This window comes from Oncorhynchus nerka, linkage group LG8, assembly GCF_034236695.1.
Source record: "Oncorhynchus nerka isolate Pitt River linkage group LG8, Oner_Uvic_2.0, whole genome shotgun sequence".
NCBI classification, from domain to species: domain Eukaryota; kingdom Metazoa; phylum Chordata; class Actinopteri; order Salmoniformes; family Salmonidae; genus Oncorhynchus; species Oncorhynchus nerka.
Window position 1 is genome coordinate 31,988,887 of NC_088403.1, and position 22,242 is coordinate 32,011,128.

Genomic DNA, 22,242 nt, shown 5'->3' on the forward strand with positions numbered 1-22,242 from the left:
ACCATTAGGCCTTAGAACACAAACTGACCTGGGATCAGCGTCTAGGGACGACTTGATTATATACAGTTCATAATAGAGTTGTCAAGCTGGAGAAGGATACATCCCATTGGTTGTTTGTGTATGACATTGTGGGAGTTGAGGGTTAGGTTGGGCGCTTCTGCTTTTAGCCTGACAGCAGTGCTAATGCACGCTGAATTTTTCATATTTTTTTTTCAATCAAACACAAAACCTTTCCTCCTACTTCCCCTTAAACAGCCCTTGCTTCCAACATGTGACTATAAAACCTTTCCCATTTTAAACCCCCGTCACAAGGGTCACACATTAATCATTCAGTTATTTTTGATTTATTTCACCTTTATTTAACCAGGTAGGCTAGTTGAGAACAAGTTCTCATTTACAACTGCGACCTGGCCAAGATAAAGCAGTGCAACAAAAAACAACAACTCAGAGTTACACATCAACAAACGTACAGTCAATAACACAATAGAAAAGAAAAATAGAAAAATCTCTGTAAAATGTGTGCAAATGTAGAAGAGTAGGGGGTAAGGCAATAAATAGGCCATAGAGGCAAAATAATTACAATTTAGCATTAATACTGGAGTGATGGATGTGCAGATGATGAGTAGAGCAAGTAGAGATACTAGGGTGCAAAAGAGCAAAAAGGTAAGTCATAATATGGGGATGAGGTAGTTGGGTGTGCTATTTACAGATTGGCTGTGTACAGGTACAGTGATCGGTAAGCTGCTCTGACACCTGCTGCTTAAAGTTAGAGAGGGAGATATAAGACTCCAGCTTCAGAGATTTTTGCAATTCGTTCCAGTCATTAGCAGCAGAGAACTGGAAGGAAAGGTGGCCAAAGGAAGTGTTGGCTTTGAGGATGACCAGTGCAATATACCTGCTGGAGCGTGTGCTATGGGTGGGTGTTGCTATGGTGACCAGTGAGCTGAGATAAGGCGGGGCTTTACCTAGCAAAGACTTATAGATGACCTGGAACCAGTGGGATTGGCGACGGATATGTAGTGAGGGCCAGCCAATGAGAGCATACAGGTCGCAGTGGTGGGTGGTATAAGGGGCTTTGGTGACAAAACGAATGACACTGTGATAGACTACATCCAGTTTGCTGAGTAGATATAGGGATATTTTGTGAATGACATTGTCGAAGTCAAGGATCGGTAGGATAGTCAGTTTTACCAGGGTATGTTTGGCAGCATGAATGAATTTTGGATTGGAGATGCTTAATGTGAGTCTGGAAGGAGAGTTTACAGTCTAACCAGACACCTAGGTATTTGTAGTTGTCCACATATTCTAAGTCAGAACTGTCCAGAGTAGTGATGCTAGTCGGGCAGGAGGGTGCGGGCAGCGATTGGTTGAAGAGCATGCACTTAGTTTTACTAGCATTTAAAAGCAGTTGGAGGCCACGGAAGGAGTGTTGTATGGCGTTGAAGCTCGTTTGGAGGTTTGTTAGCACAGTCTCCAATGAAGGGCCAGATGTATACAGAATGGTGTAGTCTGTGTAGAGGTGGATCAGAGAATCATCAGCAGCAAGAGCGACATCATTGATATATACAGAGAAAAGAGTTGTCCCGAGAATTGAACCCTGTGGCACCCCCATAGAGATTGCCAGAGGTTGCTGCAGGGGGTGCTGAGATGTTGGCCGGGGTAAGGGTAGCCAGGTGGAAAGCACGGTCCGCCAAAGAAAAATTCTTATTGAAATGATCAATTATCGTAGATTTATCGGTGGTGACAGTGTTTCCTATCCTCAGTACAGTGGGCAGCTGGGAGTAGGTGCTCTTATTCTCCATGGACTTTACAGTGTCCCAAAAGGTTTTGGAATTAGTGCGACAGGAATCAAATTTCTGTTTGAAAAAGCTAGCCTTAGCTTTCCTAACTGACTGAGTATATTGGCTCCTGACTTTCCTGAAAAGTTGCATATCGCAGGGGCTATTCGATGCTAATGCAGAACGCCACGGGATGTTTTTGTGTTGGTCAAGGGCAGTCAAGTCTGGGGTGAACCAAGGGCTATATTTGTTCTTAGTTCTACATTTTTGGAATGGGGCATGCTTATTTAAGATGGAGAGGAAAGCACTTTTGAAGAGCAACCAGGCATCCTCTACTGACGGGATGAGGTCAATATCCTTCCAGGATACCCCGGCCAGGTCGATTAGAAAGGCCTGCTCGCTGAAGTGTTTTATTCTTAATGCAAGGAGAGACAAGTAGAGAGACAATGCACTCCAATAAGCTCATTACACTATCACTGATAGCCTAGGGTTTATGAAACAATATAAAGACTATTGGACCATTTTATAGGATGGCGAGACGGATGGATTTAGGAAAATGTTGAGTGGTGAGAATATAGTCAATAACACAGCAGTACTCTAAGTCGGTTAGGGCCACAAAGGCGCGCGTGTGTGTAATATGTATAGCAGAGAGGAATATGGGGTAGATTTAGATACAGGTCTGTGTATGTAGCATGATGTAATATGTGTGAAATGTATAACTATAGAGTGAGGGAGGCTTTACAGGCTTAGATAAAGGAATGTATAGCAGAGAGACAACCTGTCTGTTGTCTGTAGCTTGTGAGGTGTGGAAACACTTTGTTTCTTTTATGAATTTTGTCTTGCTGCTTTTTGTTCTATGTTGCTCTGTCTGTATGCTATGTCTTGCTTGTCCTATGTTGCTATGTCTTGCTTGTTCTACGGTGCTATTGTCTATATTGTAATTGTTTTTAATAACCTGCCAAGGGACTGCGGTTGAAAATTAGCCGGCTGGCTAAAACCGGCACTTTTACTGAAACGTTGATTAATGTGCACTGTCCCTGTAAAAATAAAAAATAAACTCAAACTCAGAGGTGTAGATTGACCTGTCAATTGTAGATAGCTTGTTATTACTCCACCCAGCTCCTCCCAGACACTGGTGCACTTTACACAGGAAATGGAAAATGCTCACTTCAAGGACTCTTAAACAGTTACTGATATTCCTTAAACACTTCTCTCTCTCTCTCCCTCCCTCCCTCCCTGGCCTTATACTCTCTCCCTCTCCATTTGAGATTGCATTTGCTAAATGAAGTAGCTCTGTAAACATACAGCACAGTACATATACAGGAAGCTCCAAAAGTGTTGGGACAGTGAAACATTTTAAGTTATTTTGGCTCTGTACTCCAGCACTTTGGATTTGAAGTTATACAAGTGCAGACTGAGACAAATTCACTTAAATGTGTATTAAAGTAGTAAAAAGTTAAGTATTTGGTCCCATATTCCTAGCACTCAAGGACTATATCAAGCTTGTGACTCTACAACCTTGTCGGATGCATTTGCTGTTTGTTTTGGTTGTGTTTCAGATGATTTTGTGCCCAATAGGAATCAATGGTAAATAATGTATTTTGTCATCTTGGAGTCACTTATACTGTAGAATATGTTTCTAAACACTTCTACATTAATGTGGATGTTACCATGACTACAGATAGTCCTGAATGAATCATGAATAATGATGAGCGAGAAAGTTATAAGCATATCCCCACAAAAATGCTAACCTCCCCTGTTATTGTAATGGTGAGGGGTTAGCATGTCTTGGGGGTATGACATTTGTGCGTCTGTAACTTTCTCACTCATCATTATTCACGATTCATTCAGGACTGTCTGTAATCATGGTAGCATCAGTGGCGATTTTAGCATGTACATCTTGGTGGGGCAAACAAAAAGGAATGTGGGATGCCTGCCAGCAAAGCCACAACACAACACTAAACAATACACGAACTGCACTATAACGGTGACAAACGGTGCCCACAAACTGTTAGGGCCCACATAAAGCTGTCCCAACAGCAGAGTCCCAACAGCAGTCCCAACACCTTACCACTGCTACATCTGGCAATCAGCGGAGCCTTGCCTGGCAACGAAACAGTTCATTCAGCCTCGTTTACTGCCTTTACAAAAAACATAGCTGATATGGTTGACTTGCTTAAACAAATGTGGTTTCTACTGACAATTGAGATGTACAAACTATGGCATAAGGGGACGACGAGCAGACAAGAGGCAATCCATCAGTTTGAATAAGACATCGATGAGCAAGCTAGGACGGATGTAGTCAATATAACTATTTGTTCAGCACTTTTGAAACGTACAGCGACAGAATTCAGAACATGGGCCGTTCTTACATATAAACAGACAATGAAAGCTCTTACAATATTCGATGATATTCTTTATACTTGTGTGTGTAAGGTAGTAGTTTTGGAATTGTTAGGTTAGATTACTCGTTGGTTATTACTGCATTGTCGGAACTAGAAGCACAAGCATTTCGCTACACTCGCATTAACATCTGCTAACCATGTGTATGTGACAAATACATTTGATTTGATTTTGATTGAACAGGAAAGTGGGCAAATGTTGTCATCAAAGAGAAAGATGCTGAACTTACAATTCCGAGTTGAATGACTGTTCAAAACGTATTATCCCAGCCGTAGCTCGTTTTTTCCCCAAGTTCCCAGTTGTCTTGAACTCACATTTAGCCACTGATTCCTTCCCAAACCCCTCATTGTTGAATTTGCGATTTCCAACTTGTTGTGTAATGTTTATGTCCAATGGCCGATCAGCACCGAGAAGTTTTATCTCTAATTTCTCTTCATTATGACGAGGACTGAAAAAGATTTGATTGTCACTTGATTCATGGTGATGACTGCTTGCTAAGACTTTGGAAGTGTGATGTTGACATGATCAGTCCAATCAAAGCTACTGTAGATATAATGTGATATGATGTCATTCTATCTGTAACCAATGACCTTGAGCCTTCTTGGACGGGCACTTCCAATATTAACTCTAACTCGAGCTCTAACTGTGAATTGGGGATGACGTAATGTCCCATGGGTGACAGAAAACTGAGCCAATCATGACAGAAAACTGAACCAATCAGGCGCAACACTCTGTATTTTCTGCTGGCTAGCCCCATCACCACAGAAAGCACTAAGCTAGGCTGAAACACCTGCATTTTGGAGCTGCCTTACTCAAGAAAGCAAAAATGAGAACACGTTTGTATGCGGCTTTATTAACTCAATGACATTTTTATTTGTTTTTACATTGTTTGCAAACTGATATTTGACACATATTAATGCCAAAATAATAAGCAAAACAGGTAAGCCCCCCAACACTTTTTTTTAACCTAAAAGTGTTGGCCCAAAACAGGTGGGGCTCTGCCCTGAATAATGGTTCACCACTGGGTAGCATCCACATGAATGATTCTTATTTACAATAAAAGTGACTCCAACATGACACAAAACATCATTTCCCATTCATTTCTACTGAACACAAAATAATCTAAAATGAAAGCTGACAGTCTACACTTTAACCTCATAGTAATGGTATCATTTCAAAGTGCTGGAGTACAGAGCCAAAACAAAAGAATTGTCACTGTCCCAATACTTCTGAAGCTCACTGTATTACATAGTACTATAGCCTACTCTTTGAAACCCACTTCCAATGAACAAATGAATGCACCAATTCCTGGATGGAGCGAGTGTACGTTATGTTCCCCAAGCAAATAAATAACATGAGTGGAGCCTAAATACTCCTCCCTTCAAAACTAATCTAATGGGCTACTGTGGAGCAAGCTGATTAACATTAAGTAGTCAGTAGATCTTTATTGCCAAGGCTGGTCCTTCTGGGTCATATCCTGCTGTTAACCAATGGCTATTAGATTACATTATACCAGGACTCAATTACCTAATGTTTTAGAATCAGAAGAGCAGAAGACAGACTATGTCATTGTAGGTTAATGTCTGAATTAGAAAATGGTGGTTTAAATGCAGGCTTCATTTTGGCTAAGGGAAATATCTAGCATAACCACTTGGCACCTGGACATTCTCTTGAAGAAAGAAATTATACATCACAAATGTGTTATTACATATGGTAATTTTATCAATTGAACCTTTGTAATTAGAAATGTCCATTCCAATTGATTAACAAATCAATCTGTGACTCATTATGTACCACGACCACCACCAAAAGTGATCTTTTTCCTGTGCTTTTTCATGAGCATCCTTTCATCAAACCTGCTGATAGCAATTCGTGATGAAAGGTTTGCAGACCCAATAGTGCTTAGATACACTGACTCCTGCTACCTGTACACTGAGAAGACCTTGTGAGGTAATTGAGTTGATAATTACCAATCAGGCTTGTACATTCCCGTTAAATAACTCTGACAGTCTAGTACAACACTACCACGATGAAAGCAAAGCATGCTATGATGAATCATTTATGGCAGAGTCTCTCTTTGGTCCTTTCATCCAGTAAAGTCATGGTGGACTGTTTCCAGTAAAGCTCAGAGAGGGAACACGGTGGTCATGGTGGACTGTTTCCAGTAAAGCTCAGAGAGGGAACACGGTGGTCACGGTGGACTGTTTCCAGTAAAGCTCAGAGAGGGAACACGGTGCTCACGGTGGACTGTTTCCAGTAAAGCTCAGAGAGGGAACACGGTGGTCACGGTGGACTGTTTCCAGTAAAGCTCAGAGAGGGAACACGGTGGTCATGGTGGACTGTTTCCAGTAAAGCTCAGAGAGGGAACATGGTGGTCATGGTGGACTGTTTCCAGTAAAGCTCAGAGAGGGAACACGGTGGTCATGGTGGACTGTTTCCAGTAAAGCTCAGAGAGGGAACACAGTGGTCATGGTGGACTGTTTCCAGTAAAGCTCAGAGAGGGAACACGGTGGTCACGGTGGACTGTTTCCAGTAAAGCTCAGAGAGGGAACACGGTGGTCATGGTGGACTGTTTCCAGTAAAGCTCAGAGAGGGAACACGGTGGTCACGGTGGACTGTTTCCAGTAAAGCTCAGAGAGGGAACATGGTGGTCATGGTGGACTGTTTCCAGTAAAGCTCAGAGAGGGAACATGGTGGTCATGGTGGACTGTTTCCAGTAAAGCTCAGAGAGGGAACACGGTGGTCACGGGGGACTGTTTCCAGTAAAGCTCAGAGAGGGAACACGGTGGTCACGGGGGACTGTTTCCAGTAAAGCTCAGAGAGGGAACACGGTGGTCACAGTGGACTGTTTCCAGTAAAGCTCAGAGAGGGAACACGGTGGTCACGGTGGACTGTTTCCAGTAAAGCTCAGAGAGGGAACACGGTGGTCATGGTGGACTGTTTCCAGTAAAGCTCAGAGAGGGAACACGATGGTCACGGTGGACTGTTTCCAGCATGCATGTCTGTGCTAAAGTAGCTTTCCTTCTGAACTGAACCTGGTCTAAATGAGCAATGAGGAACAGAGTAGTCCAGCTCACAACACATCAAGAAAAACCTATAGAAGTGGTTGTTTGATACTTCCAATTTTAGCAGGTACTAACCCTGCATACTGCCATATGTCCCAAGTATAACCCTGCACCCCAAAGCCAACTGGACCAGACCACCGTGTGGAAGACTACTACCCACAGGACTAGTAAAGGTAGGACATCTACCTATTCTCAAAGTGGTAAGGAAAACCTCCTATTACAGCGACGTGAGATAACTGTCAACAAATGGTCCAATCTAGCTAGATAGATCATTCTGCGATCTGTTTAGCCCTTTCCCCAGTAGCAGCGGTATGCCTGAGAAACATAGTGACCGATAGGAGTTCATTGAGATGAAATTAGGTATTGAGCTGACTCTGATGGAAACCTAGACCAGATGAAGACTTTCTCTAAGGATCAGTGGCCATGGCCAAGCGGGAGAGAGGAGGAGAGGAGAGGGGAGAGAGGAGGAGAGGAGAGGGGGAGAGAGGAGGAGAGGAGAGGGGGAGAGAGGAGGAGAGGAGAGGGTGGAGAGGAGAGGGAGGAGGAGAGGGGAGAGAGGAGGAGAGGAGAGGGGGAGAGGAGGAGAGGAGAGGGTGGAGAGGAGCGGGGGAGAGGAGGAGAGGGTGGAGAGGGGGAGAGAGGAGGAGGGAGAGAGAGGAGGAGAGGAGAGGGGGAGAGGGTGGAGAGGAGAGGGGGAGAGGGTGGAGAGGAGAGGGGGAGAGAGGAGGAGAGGAGAGGGGAGAGGGGGAGAGAGGAGGAGAGAGGAGAGAGGGAGAGAGGAGGAAAGGAGAGGGAGAGAGGGTGGAGAGGAGCAGAAGGGGAACAGAGAGAAAAAGAGAGAGAACTGGGGGTGGTGTCGCAAATGGGGATGTGTGAAACTCCTTCACAGTATCACAGAAAACAGAATGAGGTGGGGGGGGGGGAGAGAGGGGGAGATGGAGAGAGTGGAAGACGGGGTACTACAGCAAATGCTGAGCTGATTGACATCTAAATACACATGGTTTAAACTGACCTGAGATGTCTTAAAATGGCCTCACTGTGTGGCTTTATTGTTGCCATGCATATGACATATCCAGAGTGGACAAGTCACAGGCATGCCTTCATTGTTGGCTGCCTACACCACGTCCAAACCAATCTAATAGAACTCCAGAATGTATGCCAAATCCACACACACACACACACACAAACACACACACACACACACACACACACACACACACACACACACACACACACACACACACACACACACACACACACACACACACACACACACACACACACTGACCTTCAGTTACTGTAAATGCATCCTCAGCTGCCTACAGACACACCCGTCTGTATTATAGCTAACAAACCAGTGAATGAATACTGCCATAGGGTTCCATATGGCAAAGAAAGCACTGTTTGTTGCAAATCCACAGAGTATTTGTAAAAAAAAATGTATTACACCTTGGCACAGTGTAGCTAATTAGTATGAATTGATTATTGAAATGAACAGGAATAAATTACCAACCATGGTAGTGAAGAACAGACTTGTGTTAAAATACTATTAAAATATCTCAATTGCTTTTACATACATTCAAAGTATTCAAAAACAAAAAGATTTCTCTTTAAAAAGAAAAGTCATTTTAATATATTTGTAAAATACTCTTGGAAAGTATTTGAAAAATGCAAATACAGTACACTGACTCAAATACACTCTCATGCATTTACCCAGGTCGACTATTTGGTTTATACAAAAAAAAAAGGTACTTGTTTTGGGCTGTGTATTTGAAAATACTCAAATACTCAACGATTTTTTAAAACTTTTACACCAGATACTCATATACAAATGTATTTGAACCGAGGTCTGATGGAGAAATATATATTATGATTATATGTAGTGTAAAGGTGAAAAGGCTTGCTTTGATTAAGACCAGTAATATAGCATTCTGGTTAAATCAAGTTCCATCAGGCTTGATGATGCCCTTGATTTGCTTTGTAATGTTGTTTTGTTTTGATATCAAACTCGAGTGAATTTGCAAATACTAACTGATTTGCTGTGAAGCACATGCTCCTGGGAACAGTCAGGCTGTGAAGAAGAGACAGACACCAATTGATTTGCAAAGGATAATGAGAGTTTTGTTTTGATATCAAAGAGAGAGAGAGAGAGAGAGAGAGAAAGACTAACTGATTTGAGAGAGAGAGAGAGAGAGAGAGAAAGAGAGAGAGAGAGGAGAGAAGAAGAGAGAGAGAGAGAGAGAGAGAGAGAGAGAAGAGAGAGAGAGAGAGAGAGAGAGAGAGAGAGAGAGAGAGAGAAAGAGAGAGAGAGAGAGAGAGAGAGAGAGAGAGAGAGAGAGAGAGAGAGAGAGAGAGAGAAAATACTAATAATAATATGAGAACAGAGGACAGGGAGAAAAGTGAGAGAGTCCTCCTCCAATTATTTTAGAGGTATGACTCTTAAGAGTAGGACATGAATATCCCAAATGTGGGTGTGCCACTTAGCACTTAGTGAGTCTGCCAGATAGGGAATTGTGTACTACGGTGGTACTAAGTACTGTATAACTTGTTCCACAGGCCTACTTTTTGAATAGACGGATAACACTTCCCCCCATAGGCGTTCAAGTGTATTGCAGAATTCAGTATCTCTTTAAAAATCTGTTAAAATAGGCATGCAAAATCTGTTTGACACATAATAACAACCATGGTTTACATCCATCTACACACACAAAGTAGCCTACCACAGCAAACATATGATATTCCATTGCACCAAATTGCGCATCATTAGCACACCTTGGAAAGCCCATACCTGCGCGTCAGACTTGCGCATAGCATCAAGTTACTACGCTACTCCCTGCTCCGACAACAAAGACCTCTCCGTCCCCTCCTAGTTCTCTGCTGAGGCCTGTGTATCTCTGACAGACTCAGACCCGCTGTGTGGTGTCTGACTGGTGCCAACTTCTGTGGGTGAGGCGGGAGGGGGGGGGCCTGCCCTAATCTTGCTGACATCACGCATTCCTTGGAAGGGATGTAGCCTACCCGCCTGGGGGGCAGAAGGAAGTTGGATTTGGAGGCTAACTAATAAATGCATGTTAACGAATACATTTCCAGGAAGCACTGAACTTATATCACATAGGCCAATGTTTATGGTTAACTTAGGGTGTTATTTAATAGCGTGTTTTAAGTGGTTGATACCTCTTGTAGCTGCTCCAGCTCCTGTCGGAGCGCCTCTTGCTCGGCCTCTAGATCCGAATATTGCTGCTTCAGGGTCTGGTTCTCCTCCAGAACCACCAGACCGCACTCCGCAGCCCGGATCTTCTCCCGGTTCGCCTCCGCCAGCTCACGGGTCAAACGCTCCACCTCTGCCCGGCAATGTTCCACCGTCTCCCCGCATCCTCCTCCAGCAGCCATCGCTCTCCCTCTCTTCTCCTTCTCTCCTCTTCTCCTCGCCCCTGCGTCGGATGGGCAGAGAAGCGGAGGAAGAAAACAGATGTAGCCTACCGGACAACAATCCCCGCACCCCAGTTGGAAGGAATCAGACGAGGAGTTTAAAAACGCATGAAAAGGGCGTTAACATCCCCGGAGCGAAATGATTGTGAAAGAGAGATGAATCCCTCCATAGCTGATGTGTTGAATGAAACGGTTTCCCATCTAGGCGTAGTAGGGTCCAGCATCACCCTTTTTCCTCTTCTTTTTTTGCTTATTCATCGGGATGCGGACGCCATCTCTCTCTATTGCCATGAAGCAGCGGCAAGGTACACACAACTCTCGCCCATCCTTCTGCTGCCTGTGGCTGTGACGTCGAGCGTTCACCCGCACATCTCTCCCTCTGCTGTACCGTATGAATACTGCTCGTCACGCTGGGCCGGTCCACAGACAAGGAGGACCATGTTTATGTTGGTGATGACATCTGTTGCTTTTACAACCTTTTCTTCGCCGTTGGTGATCACGGTTATTAATAAACTAACGCGGCAGGAAAGCTATATGCCTGATCATTTGTTTTATACCATCCCTCTCCACCAGGGGTTTCCAATCCTTTCCACCCAAGGACCCCTGATATGTCCCCATATATAGTCCCTATACAGTGCCTTCGGAAAGTATTCAGACCCCTTTACGTTTCCCACAGTTTGTTATGTTACAGCATTCAACTCAAATGGATTAAACAAAAACAATTCATCAGCAATCTACACACAGTACCCCCATGACAAAGCAAAAAACATGTGTACAGAAATGTTTGCAAATGTATTTAAAAAAGAAAAAACGTATTTACAAAAGTATTCAGACCCTTTGCTATGACACTCAACATTGAGCTCGTGTGCATCCTGTTTCCATTGATCATCCTTCAGATGTTTCTACAACTTGATTGGAGCACTCCACCAATCAGGCCTTTATGGTAGAGCGGCCAGACGGAAGCCACTCCTCAGTAAAAGGCACATGACAGTCCGCTTGGAGTTTGCCAAAAGGCACCTAAAAAATCTCTGGCCATGAGAAACAAGATTCTGATGAAACCAAGTTGAAACTCTTTGGCGTGAATGCCATGTGTCACATCTGGAGGAAACATGACACCATCCCTACAGTGAGGCATGGTGGTGGCAGCATCATGCTGTGGGGATGTTTTTCAGCGGCAGGGCCTGGGAGACTAGTCAGGTTCGAGGGAAAGATTACCGGAGCAAAGTACAGAGAGATCCTTGATGGAAACCTGCTCCAGACCGCTCAGGACCTCAGACTGGGGACAAGATTCACCTTCCAAACAGGACAGCGACCCTAAGCACACAGCCATGACAATGCAGGAGTTGCTTCTGGACAAGTCTGTTAATGTCCTTGAGTGGCCCAGCCAGAGCCTGGACTTGAACCTGATCGAATATCTCTGGATAGACCTGAAAATAGCTGTGCAGCAACACTCCCCATCCAACCTGATAGCGCTTGAGAGGATCTTCAGAGAAGAACGGGAGAAACTCCCCAAATACAGATGTGCCAACCTTGTAGCGTCATACCCAAGAAGACTCAAGGCTGTAGTAATCACTGCCAAAGGTGCTTCAACAAAGTACTGAGTAAAGGGTCTGAATACTTATGTAAATGTGATATTTCATTTTTTTTTAAATATTTTTGGGCAAAACATTCATTAACCTGTTTATCATTATGGGGTATTGTGTGTAGATTGAGGAGGAGGAAAACATTTTTTAATTAAAAAGTCAAGGGGGTCTGAATACTTTCCGAAGGCACTGTATATGGTCCCTATTGGGATCCCTGGTATATTTTAACCCAGATCCTGACGTGTCAACTGCAATGCCCCTATGATGCTCCTTTATAAATTGCTCCAGATTAGGCCTCTAATACAAATCATAGTGAGAAAGATGACAGGAAACAATATCATGTTTGAGCCAGGAGAGGAAACGAAAGTGGAGATAGCATCTCCACAGTAGCTTATTCTAAGTCCTACAGCACCACCACCTGTTCAAACCAGGAACACAGCAATAAGGTCTCACAGCTGTGACACCCTTTTTGAACCACAAGAGGACACCCATGCCAAGCTCATCAAAATATATGTCCAATTTATTTTAAAATACGAGTTTGAATTTATCAGCCTTCAGTAGCCTACTTCAGTCCATTAGCTATTTTGATTGTTTCCTGATATACATTTGAAAATGAAGTGATATAGCAACAAGCACATTTATTTAAAAAGAAATCAATACATTAATATATATATATATATATATATATATATATATATATATATATACAGCGTACCACTCACTGTTCACACCATAATAAACCAGTTAAACAGAACTGTAAAATAAAAATGAAATGTTCCTCCATTTGGAATGCATGACTTTTGAACTTTGGTTAAAGCTCAGCACTTCAGGCATTTCGGAAACACAACAAACAAATTCTTGGAAAATTCAATAACACAAATCTGCCAGCCTTTGGCCAAACTGGTGTGTGTGTGTGTTCTAACGTTAGCCTGTGGACGGGGACACATCTTAGCTCGTCTGATAAGACTGTTATAACACAGGGTTCACCCGAATGCTAAGCGCCTGAAAATACAGATAAGAGGGGGTCAAAAGTTCAGCAGAGGGAAGAAGTGTTGTTGAGTCAAGGCAAGAGCGCCATCGTAAATAGGCTACAGATTTTTTTAACCTGTTCCGGTGAAGGATGGAACAAACCACCTCACTGAAATATTTGAATCGATTTCCTCAACACCAGCCCTGAGGCCTCACAGCACAGGGCTGCACTTGCTTACTCCAGCCCATTCATTGACTCTTACACACCCCATTCAATTCAATTCAACTAATCATCAAGCCATTGACCAGTTGTTTCCCTAGGACTGGAGTTGAGAAACTTTTACAGTGGCTTGCAAAAGTATTCACCCCTTGGCATTTTTTCTATTTTGTTGCCTTACAATCTGGAATTAATTTTTTGGGGGGGGTTTGTATCATTTGATTTACACAACATGCCTACCACTTAGATTATGCAAAACATTTTTCATTGTGAAACAAACAAGAAATAAGACCAAACATTTTTTACGTGAGTGTGCATACTATTCACCCCCCAAAGTCAATACTTTGCAGAGCCACCTTTTGCAGCAATTACAGCTGCAAGTCTCTTGGGGTATGTCTCTATAAGTTTAGCACATCTAGCCACTGGGATTTTTGCCCATTCTTCAAGGCAAAACTGCTCCAGTTCCTTCTAGTTGGATGGGTTCCACTGGTGTACAGCAGTCTTTAAGATAGCACAGATTCTCAGTTGGATTGAGATCTGGACTTTGAACTAGGCCATTCCAATACATTTAAATGTTTCCCCTTAAACCACTCGAGTGTTGCTTTAGCAGTATGCTTAGGGTCATTGTCCTACTGGAAGGTGAACCTCCGTCCCAGTCTGAAATCTCTGGAAGACCGAAACAGGTTTCCCTCAAGAATTTCCCTGTATTTAGTGCCATCCATCATTCCTTCAATTCTGACCAGTTTCACAGTCCCTGCCAATGAAAAACATCACCACAGAATGATGCTGCCACCACCATGCTTCACTGTGGGGATGGTGTTCTCGGGGTGATGAGAGGTGTTGGGTTTGCGCCAGATGTAGCATTTTTCTTGATGGCCAAAAATCTGACCAGAGTTCCTTCTTCCATATGTTTGGGGAGTCTCCCACATGCCGTTTGGCAAACACCAAACGTGTTTGCTGATTTTATTCTTTAAGCAATGGCTTTTTTTCTGGTCACTCTTCCATAAAGCCCAGCTCTGTGGAGTGTACGGCTTAAAGTGGTCCTATTGACAGATAAACCAATCTCCGCTGTGGAGCTTTGCAGCTCCTTCAGGGTTATATTTGGTCTCTTTGTTGCCTCTCTGATTAATGCCCTCCATGTCTGGTCTGTGAGTTTTGGTGGGGGCCCTCTCTTGGAAGGTTTGTTGTGGTGCCATATTCTTTCCATTTTTTAATCATGGATTTAATGGTGCTCTGTGGGATGTTTAAAGTTTCGGATATTTTTTTTATAACCCAACCCTGATCTGTATTTCTCCCTGACCTGTTTGGACAGCTCCTTGGTCTTAATGGTGCCGCTTGCTTGGTGGTGCTCCTTGCTTAGTGGTGTTGCAGACTCTGGGGCCTTTCAGAACAGGAGTATGTATACTGAGATTATGTGACAGATTATGTGACACTTAGATTGCACAGAGGGGCACTTTATTTAACTTATTATGTGACTTCTGAAGGTGATTGGTTGCACCAGATCTTATTTAGGTGCTTCATAGCAAAAGGAGAGAATACATATGCACACACCACTTTTCGATTGTTGAAATGTTTTGTATTTTTTTGAAACAAGTTATTATTTTCATTTCACTTCACCAATTTGGACTATCTGTGTATATCCATTACATGAATATCCAAATAAAAATCGATTTAAATTACAGGTTGTAATGCAACAAAATTGGAAAACTGCCAAGTGTCACGCCCTGACCTTAGAGAGCCTTTTTATTTCTCTATTTGGTTAGGTCAGGGTGTGATTTGGGTGTGCATTCTAGTTTTTCTATTTCTTTGTTGGCCGGGTATGGTTCCCAATCAGAGGCAGCTGTCTATCGTTGTCTCTGACTGGGGATCATACTTAGGCAGCCCTTTTTCCCACCTTAGATTGTGGGATCTTGTTTTTGCATAGTTGCTGTCTAGCCCTGCAGAACTTTACGTTCTGTTTTGTATTTTGTTGTTTTGTCGGAGTTCGGTATTAAAAATCATGAACACTTTCCACGCTGCGCTTTGGTCCAATCCATCTTTCAAGAGGAAGGGATGAGTACTTTTGCATGGCACTGTAGATGATCATGTGTTCAGTTGGGATGACATTTCCAGAACTTGCAGTTAAAAACATAATTCTCAGAGATCTACTGATCTACTCTATTTCTGTCTGCAACACTGAAACATTGAACCATCTTACACAATTGTTTTATGATGACTCTACACCTGGTAGTGTGTGTGTGTGTATGTGTCTGTCTCAGATAATGACTGTACACATGCCCTGCCCTCAGATTCACCCCAGGTGAATTAAGATAAGGTAGTACCATATATGTAGAGTGCAATAAACCAATTGAGTAATAATTTGAAATCTCAACACAGTATCCCTTTTATAGGCCCCATATCATCTGAAATAACCCCCCTCCTCTCTCTCTCTCTCTCTCTCTCTCTCTCTCTCTCTCTCTCTCTCTCTCTCTCTCTCACTCTCTCACTCATTTCTCTCTCTCACTCTCTTTATTTCTCTCTCTCACTCTCTTTATTTCTCTCTCTCACTCTCTTTATTTCTCTCTCTCACTCTTTATTTCTCTCTCTCACTCTTTATTTCTCTCTCTCACTCTCTTTATTTCTCTCTCTCTCACTCTTTATTTCTCTCTCTCTCTCTCTCTCTCTCACTCTCTCACTCTCTTTATTTCTCTCTCTCACTCTCTTTATTTCTCTCTCTCTCACTCTTTATTTCTCTCTCTCTCACTCTTTATTTCTCTCTCTCTCACTCTCTTTATTTCTCTCTCTCTCTCACTCTTTATTTCTCTCTCTCACTCTCTTTATTTCTCTCTCTCTCACTCTTTATTTCTCTCTCTCTCTCTTTTATTTCTCTCTCTCACTCTCTTTATTTCTCTCTCTCTCACTCTTTATTTCTCTCTCTCTCACTCTTTATTTCTCTCTCTCTCACTCTTTATTTCTCTCTCTCTCACTCTTTATTTCTCTCTCTCTCTCACTCTTTATTTCTCTCTCTCTCACTCTTTATTTCTCTCTCTCTCACTCTTTATTTCTCTCTCTCTCTCTTTATTTCTCTCTCTCTCACTCTTTATTTCTCTCTCTCTCTCACTCTTTATTTCTCTCTCACTCTTTATTTCTCTCTCTCTCTTTTATTTCTCTCTCTCTCACTCTTTATTTCTCTCTCTCACTCTTTATTTCTCTCTCTCTCACTTTTTATTTCTCTCTCTCTCACTTTATTTCTCTCTCTCTCATTTTATTTCTCTCTCTCTCACTCTTTATTTCTCTCTCTCTCACTCTTTATTTCTCTCTCTCTCACTTTATTTCTCTCTCTCTCTCTTTATTTCTCTCTCTCACACTCTCTTTATTTCTCTCTCTCTCTCACTCTCTTTATTTCTCTCTCTCTCTCACTCTCTTTATTTCTCTCTCTCTCTCACTCTTTTATTTCTCTCTCTCTCACTCTTTATTTCTCTCTCTCTCTCTCTCACTCTTTCTCTCTCACTCTTTATTTCTCTCTCACTCTTTATTTCTCTCTCTCTCACTCTCTTTATTTCTCTCTCTCTCTCTCTCTCTCTTTATTTCTCTCTCTCTCACTCTTTATTTCTCTCTCTCTCTCACTCTTTATTTCTCTCTCTATCTTTCTCTCAAACCCTGGCACCGTATGTGTGGGCTATATGTAATTTATTGAGTTTCTACTATAAATACCTTATGATAATATATAATGGTCTCCTTGGCAATCGTCACCCATAAATGTTCATTGTTCAACGACTCCAGAACATTGTCCTATTAATCATATCACATAAACTACTTTACCCTTTGAGAGGACTAATCAGATCCAAGGAACTATATGGTTGACCCTGGAAGTGACGTAACACTGAGGATGATGACTGAGTCTGAGTGTTTCTCAGAATCCCAGAGAACCCAGGATCAGTCTGAGACATGTGTCTCCAACTCTCCCACTCTGGTCCTGGAGACCTCTACTGGGTGTTTCATTCCAGCCCTACAATAACACACCTGATTCAGCTAATCATGCTCAGACTGAAGACCTTTATTTATGATACTTTGTATGAAATTAATGAAAATAGCAGATTTCTGTATGAGTAGAATTGTTTCACGTGCAGAAAACACATATGTACAGGGACAGACATATTGGACATACAAGACATCCGGTGTGTTCGTCTGTCAGCTGAGTGTGTGTCCAGGTATGGTGTGTGTCATTGGGGTCAACTAGGACTGGGCTGGGAGGGGAAGCAGGTAGGGCTCAGAGTAGGGTACCAGGGCTGGGTGGAGCTTGGGCTGGAAGTTCTGGTAAACACCAATGGGATGGTAGGGTGGCCTGGAGATGAAGAGCTTGTGCCGTAGTGGGTGTGGCCTGGTTTGGAGGGATCCAATCAGGGGAGGAAGCGGCACTATCCTTTCAGGCTGTTGGTTGATGTCTAAGCGTTTGTCCAATCCTCTGCTCTCTCCCAGAGCTCCAGTCTTCCTCCACTTGGCCCGGCGGTTCTGGAACCATATCTGGGTCAGGATGACAACACACAGCAGATACAGTGAGCACCATAAATCATTGGACAGTGACCATTTTTTGTTATTTTGGTTCTGTACTCTAGGGGTGAAGTGCAGACTGTCAGCTTTAATTTGAGGGTATTTTCATACATATCGGATGAACCGTTTAGAAATGACAGCACCTTTTGTACATGGTCCACCCATTTTAAGGTACTACAAGTATTTGTTGAGTTGGCTTCACAGATGTGTGTCGTTAGGCAGGTGTATTCATTTGTGTCGTTAGTGAATGCAGGAGAGCTGTTGATGAATAGTATTGATTCTAGACTTTGCTATTGCCTTTGAAGGTTGTTGTTGGGGTGTGACAACATGAGGAAGACAGCAGTGTCGATGCAAATGAAGCTGGCCGTCATAAGGCTCGGAAATGAAAATCAATCAATCAGGAACATTGCAAAATGCCTCGGCGTGCCCAAGTCAACAGTTTGGTTCATCATTAACAAGAAAAAAACAACCGGTGAACTCAATTATATCAAAAGACCCGGTAGACTGAGGAAGACCACTGTATTGGATGACTGGAGAATACTCTCTATGGTGAAGAAAACCCCCCTAACAACAGCCCAACAGATCAAAAACACTCTCCTGGATACAGGTGTAGATGTGTCAGTCTACCATACGTAGACAACTACACCAGCAGGACTACAGAGGATACACTACAAGATGCAAACCACTGATGAGCCTGAAGAACAGAAAGGCGAGAATATAGTTTGCTAAAAAGCACCTAAAAGAGCCCCAAGAGTTCTGGGGGAAAAAGTACTGTGGACAGATGAGACAAAGATTAACATGTACTAGAGTGATGGAAAGAGGAAAGTGTGGAGAAGAAAAAGACATGCCCATGATCCAAAGCATACCACCTCATCTGTGAAACATGGTGGAGGGGGTGTTATGGCTTGGGCCTGTATGGCTGCCAGTGGAACAGGCTCACTAGTCTTCATCGATGATGTGACTGCAGACAGAAGTAGAACACTGAATTCTGAAGTCGACAGATATATTTTTTCTGCTCAGATAAAACCAAATGCCTCCAAACTCATTGGACTGCACTTCATCATGCAACACGACAATGGGCCTAAACATACTTCTAGAGCGACGAAGGGGTTTTTGATGGCCAGAAAGTGGAAAATCCTTGACTGGCCGAGTCAATCGCCGGATCTGAATCCAATTGAACATGCATTTTACATGCTGAAGAGGAGACTGAAGGCAATAAGTCTCCGAAACAAGCAGGAACTGAAGATGGCTGCAGTACAGGCCTGGCAGAGCATCACCAGGGAAGATACCCAGCGTCTGGTGATGTCGATGCATCGCAGACTTCAAGCAGTCATTGCATGCAGAGGATATGCAACCAAATATTTACAATGACCACTTTATTCTACATTATGTTAAACTGTCCAATGTTTTTTGATGCCCAAAAATGGGGGGGACTATGTACAAAAGCTTCTATCGTTTCTAAATTGTTCATCCGATATGTATGAAAATACCCTCAAATTTAAGCTGACTGTCTGCACTTCACCCTCATTGTCATTGTATCCTTTCAAACTCAAAGTGCCAGAGTACAGAACCAAAATAACCCAAAAAGGGTCACTGTCCAATGAAATATGGTGCTCACTGTATGTTAGAGGACCATCAAGAAACCAACCAAACACACAGAAATGCATGCGCAACACACACGCGCACAAATACACACAGTAGTGTACTTACCTGTACTCGTGCCTCTGACAGCTGTGTTTGGGAGGCCAGTAGTTCTCTGGAATATATGTCAGGGTATTGGCTCTCCTGGAAGGACCTTTCTAGCACCTCTAGCTGGGCCAAGGTGAATGTGGTTCGCACCCGCCGACTGCTGCTCCGTGACTCTACTCAAAACAAAACAAAACAAAACAAAACAAAACAAAACACACACACACACACATATATATATACACACACACACACACACACACACACAAAACATATATACACACACACACACACACACACACACAATTTATTGCTTTCGAAATGGAAAGCGGATATTTAGCAAACTCTGTAAATGTGTTTGGCCGTTTAGCTAAATGTGGCACTTAAAGTCTACAGTATTTACAGGTAACTATCCAAATACAATTAGACCTTGACAGTTACAGAAACGGTTATGACAGGAAATAAGTTATTATTTGTGCACTAAATATACAGGCGGTAACACATTTGCAGAACATATTTGTCCTTAAGTAAAGGTTAAAACAACCCACAGCTATACAGTAATTCCCATTACCGTGTCTCAAGTGTATTTCTAATCATAATTGTTTTGTTTATTGTCGTTTTTTTTTTTATGCTCCTCCAGAATGGAATTTGAAGTAATCCAATTCTCTAAGCGGCTTTTAGAAAAGACGGAGCATTGAGCATTTATGAATCACTAACAAGACATTTTTTCAAAATCAACATCAAAGCAGCACCATATAAAAGGGTAGAAAAAAAAGCACGAAACCATAAAACAACCTCTGACTCTTGCCTCTGCAGTAACTGAGCTTTAGTACACTGGAGAGGATAGAAATACTTAGCCAGAACACACTTAAACCTTCTTCAAATCAAATATAAAGCATTCGTTCCTCATGCAATACTGTCACAATGCCATTTACTTTCTCTGTTTCCAAACTCTGAGTTAAACTCTACAGTTTAGAAGGCTGTAGCACAAGAAACACAATCTACACTATTGAATATATAATGTCCTTATCTATTGATCTTGCTTCATTGAAATTAGTCCTCCCCCCCTTGTATTTTGGATATTGAAGTTTTCTACTGCTACTAATAAGGTCATTTAGCAGATACTTTGATCAAAACCGCAGCATACAGTTCATCAAATCCACACTGTGCTCCGACAAACTGAGCCTTTGGAACCACTGACTAAACACACCTGGGCATCTGTTGACTTTAGGCTCTTGCTCAGCGGGGGTCTTCACACACACAGACCCCGTCTCTCCCGCCATGCTCCCTCTCTCCTCCTCTCCGCCGCCCCTCCTCTCCTCCCCATCCAGACACGGTGCTCTCCTCAGGATCCGCTCGATGGAGTGAGACAACACCTTGGGGAGGGACACACACTCTGGAGTCTGTCTCTGTGGGCCTCCATGGTGCACTGACATATCCTGCACCGCCGGCCTATCTGGTTCCCCTCCACTGACTTCCAGGCTCCTCCGTAGAGGGTGACCCAGCCTGCGAATCAGAGCTCTGTAGACGGGGTACAACTCTCTCCTTTGTTACACCTCCTGGTCCTCTCACTGGTTGTCTGTAGTCTAGAATTCAGACTTGCTTCTCTCTCGCTCTCTGTGTGTGTGTGTGTCTCTCTCTCACTGTCTTGTTCTATCGCTCTCTTCCTCTCGGTCTCTCTCTTCCTCCCTTTGTATCTATATACCTCCTTCTGTCTGTCTGTCTCTCCGTGTCTCTTTCTGTCCAGCCTGTTCTCTCGCCGTAGGTCGATTTCTGTCCGTCTATCTTCCTTCCTAGTCTCTCTACCTCGCTGTCATGTAACTCCTATCAGGTGTCATAACTGTGTCCCCAGGTAAAGACAGATAGGGTTTGTAGGCTAATGCAGTGGATCATTAGGATCAATAGAAGGAGGAGCAGGTTTACTGTGTAACTCACACACTGCCATAAACTCCTTTACCTTGACAGCTGACTGTTCTCATTCAATGTGGAGAAAACTTTGAAGATTATCATTTGATCATGAAAGACTTAGGAGTGTAGCTAAGTTATAAAGGGTAGCATTCTGTTTCTGCTCGGGCCAAATTCTTTGTTGTTGACGTGCCACAAAGTTGGCCACAGCAGAAAGAGATTTAGCAACCAGAGTAAGCCAGCTGAACCTCTTTGCCAAACTCATAAACATCCCCAAAATGATATTCCATTTTCCGAGGTGTCATTGTGTTTAATTACAAAATGAGTCCAAATGAATGATACCTCATAATGAGGCTGGGGCTACTAGAAAAGCCCAGAAAAGATCAACGTGCTCATTGATCATAATAGCGTTTTGGCTCATGTGTTTACGTGTTGTGTTGGTTTACAATGCACAATTAGCTGACTTAATAACACTATCTATCTACGGAATAGTTGGTGGCCTTTTGGTGAACTCTGGCTGCGTATCAATAGTCTAAATGGGCTTCCTCTCCTCCTCTCCTCATCTTCTCTCATTCCTTTGCACCCATATGGAAGATTTGTTCTGTTTGGGGCGAACACCTGATAGGTAAACATTGTTATGCTGCTTTTTAGACTATTCGTCTAGTCTCCTTCAAGGC

The 22,242-nt window shown here is 42.9% G+C and overlaps 2 protein-coding genes across 5 annotated transcripts in view; both read right to left on the reverse strand.

Moving 5' to 3' along the window:
• LOC115133140 (protein bicaudal D homolog 1-like) overlaps positions 1 to 11,064 on the reverse strand; it is a 37,837-nt gene extending 26,773 nt beyond the window's left edge. For all 4 annotated transcript variants that reach the window (XM_029666063.2, XM_029666064.2, XM_029666065.2 and 1 more), the window contains exon 1: positions 10,421 to 11,064. In XM_029666063.2, coding sequence (XP_029521923.2) covers positions 10,421 to 10,636 — 216 coding nt within the window. In that variant the 5' untranslated portion in view covers positions 10,637 to 11,064. The remainder of the gene's footprint in view (positions 1 to 10,420) is intronic.
• Positions 11,065 to 17,459: 6,395 nt separating this feature from the next.
• On the reverse strand, positions 17,460 to 21,530 carry LOC115133731 (intestine-specific homeobox-like). The gene is made up of 3 exons (XM_029667216.2): positions 20,871 to 21,530; positions 19,685 to 19,839; positions 17,460 to 17,947 (listed from the first exon to the last, which is right to left on the reverse strand). Exons 1-3 carry the CDS (start codon positions 21,094 to 21,096, stop codon positions 17,660 to 17,662), a joined length of 669 nt encoding a protein of 222 aa, XP_029523076.1. The 5' UTR covers positions 21,097 to 21,530; the 3' UTR covers positions 17,460 to 17,659.
• Between the last annotated feature and the right edge of the window lie 712 nt (positions 21,531 to 22,242).

Bases quoted from the DNA above. Each gene is read 5' to 3' on its own strand.
- LOC115133731 (XM_029667216.2), bottom strand. From the start codon at position 21,096: ATGTCAGTGCACCATGGAGGCCCACAGAGACAGACTCCAGAGTGTGTG. The intron at 19,840-20,870 runs GTGTGTTTAGTC...TTTTGTTTTGAG, and splicing joins TAAAGTCAACAGATGCCCAG to TAGAGTCACGGAGCAGCAGT. The intron at 17,948-19,684 runs GTAAGTACACTA...ATCCTGACCCAG, and splicing joins TGTCAGAGGCACGAGTACAG to ATATGGTTCCAGAACCGCCG.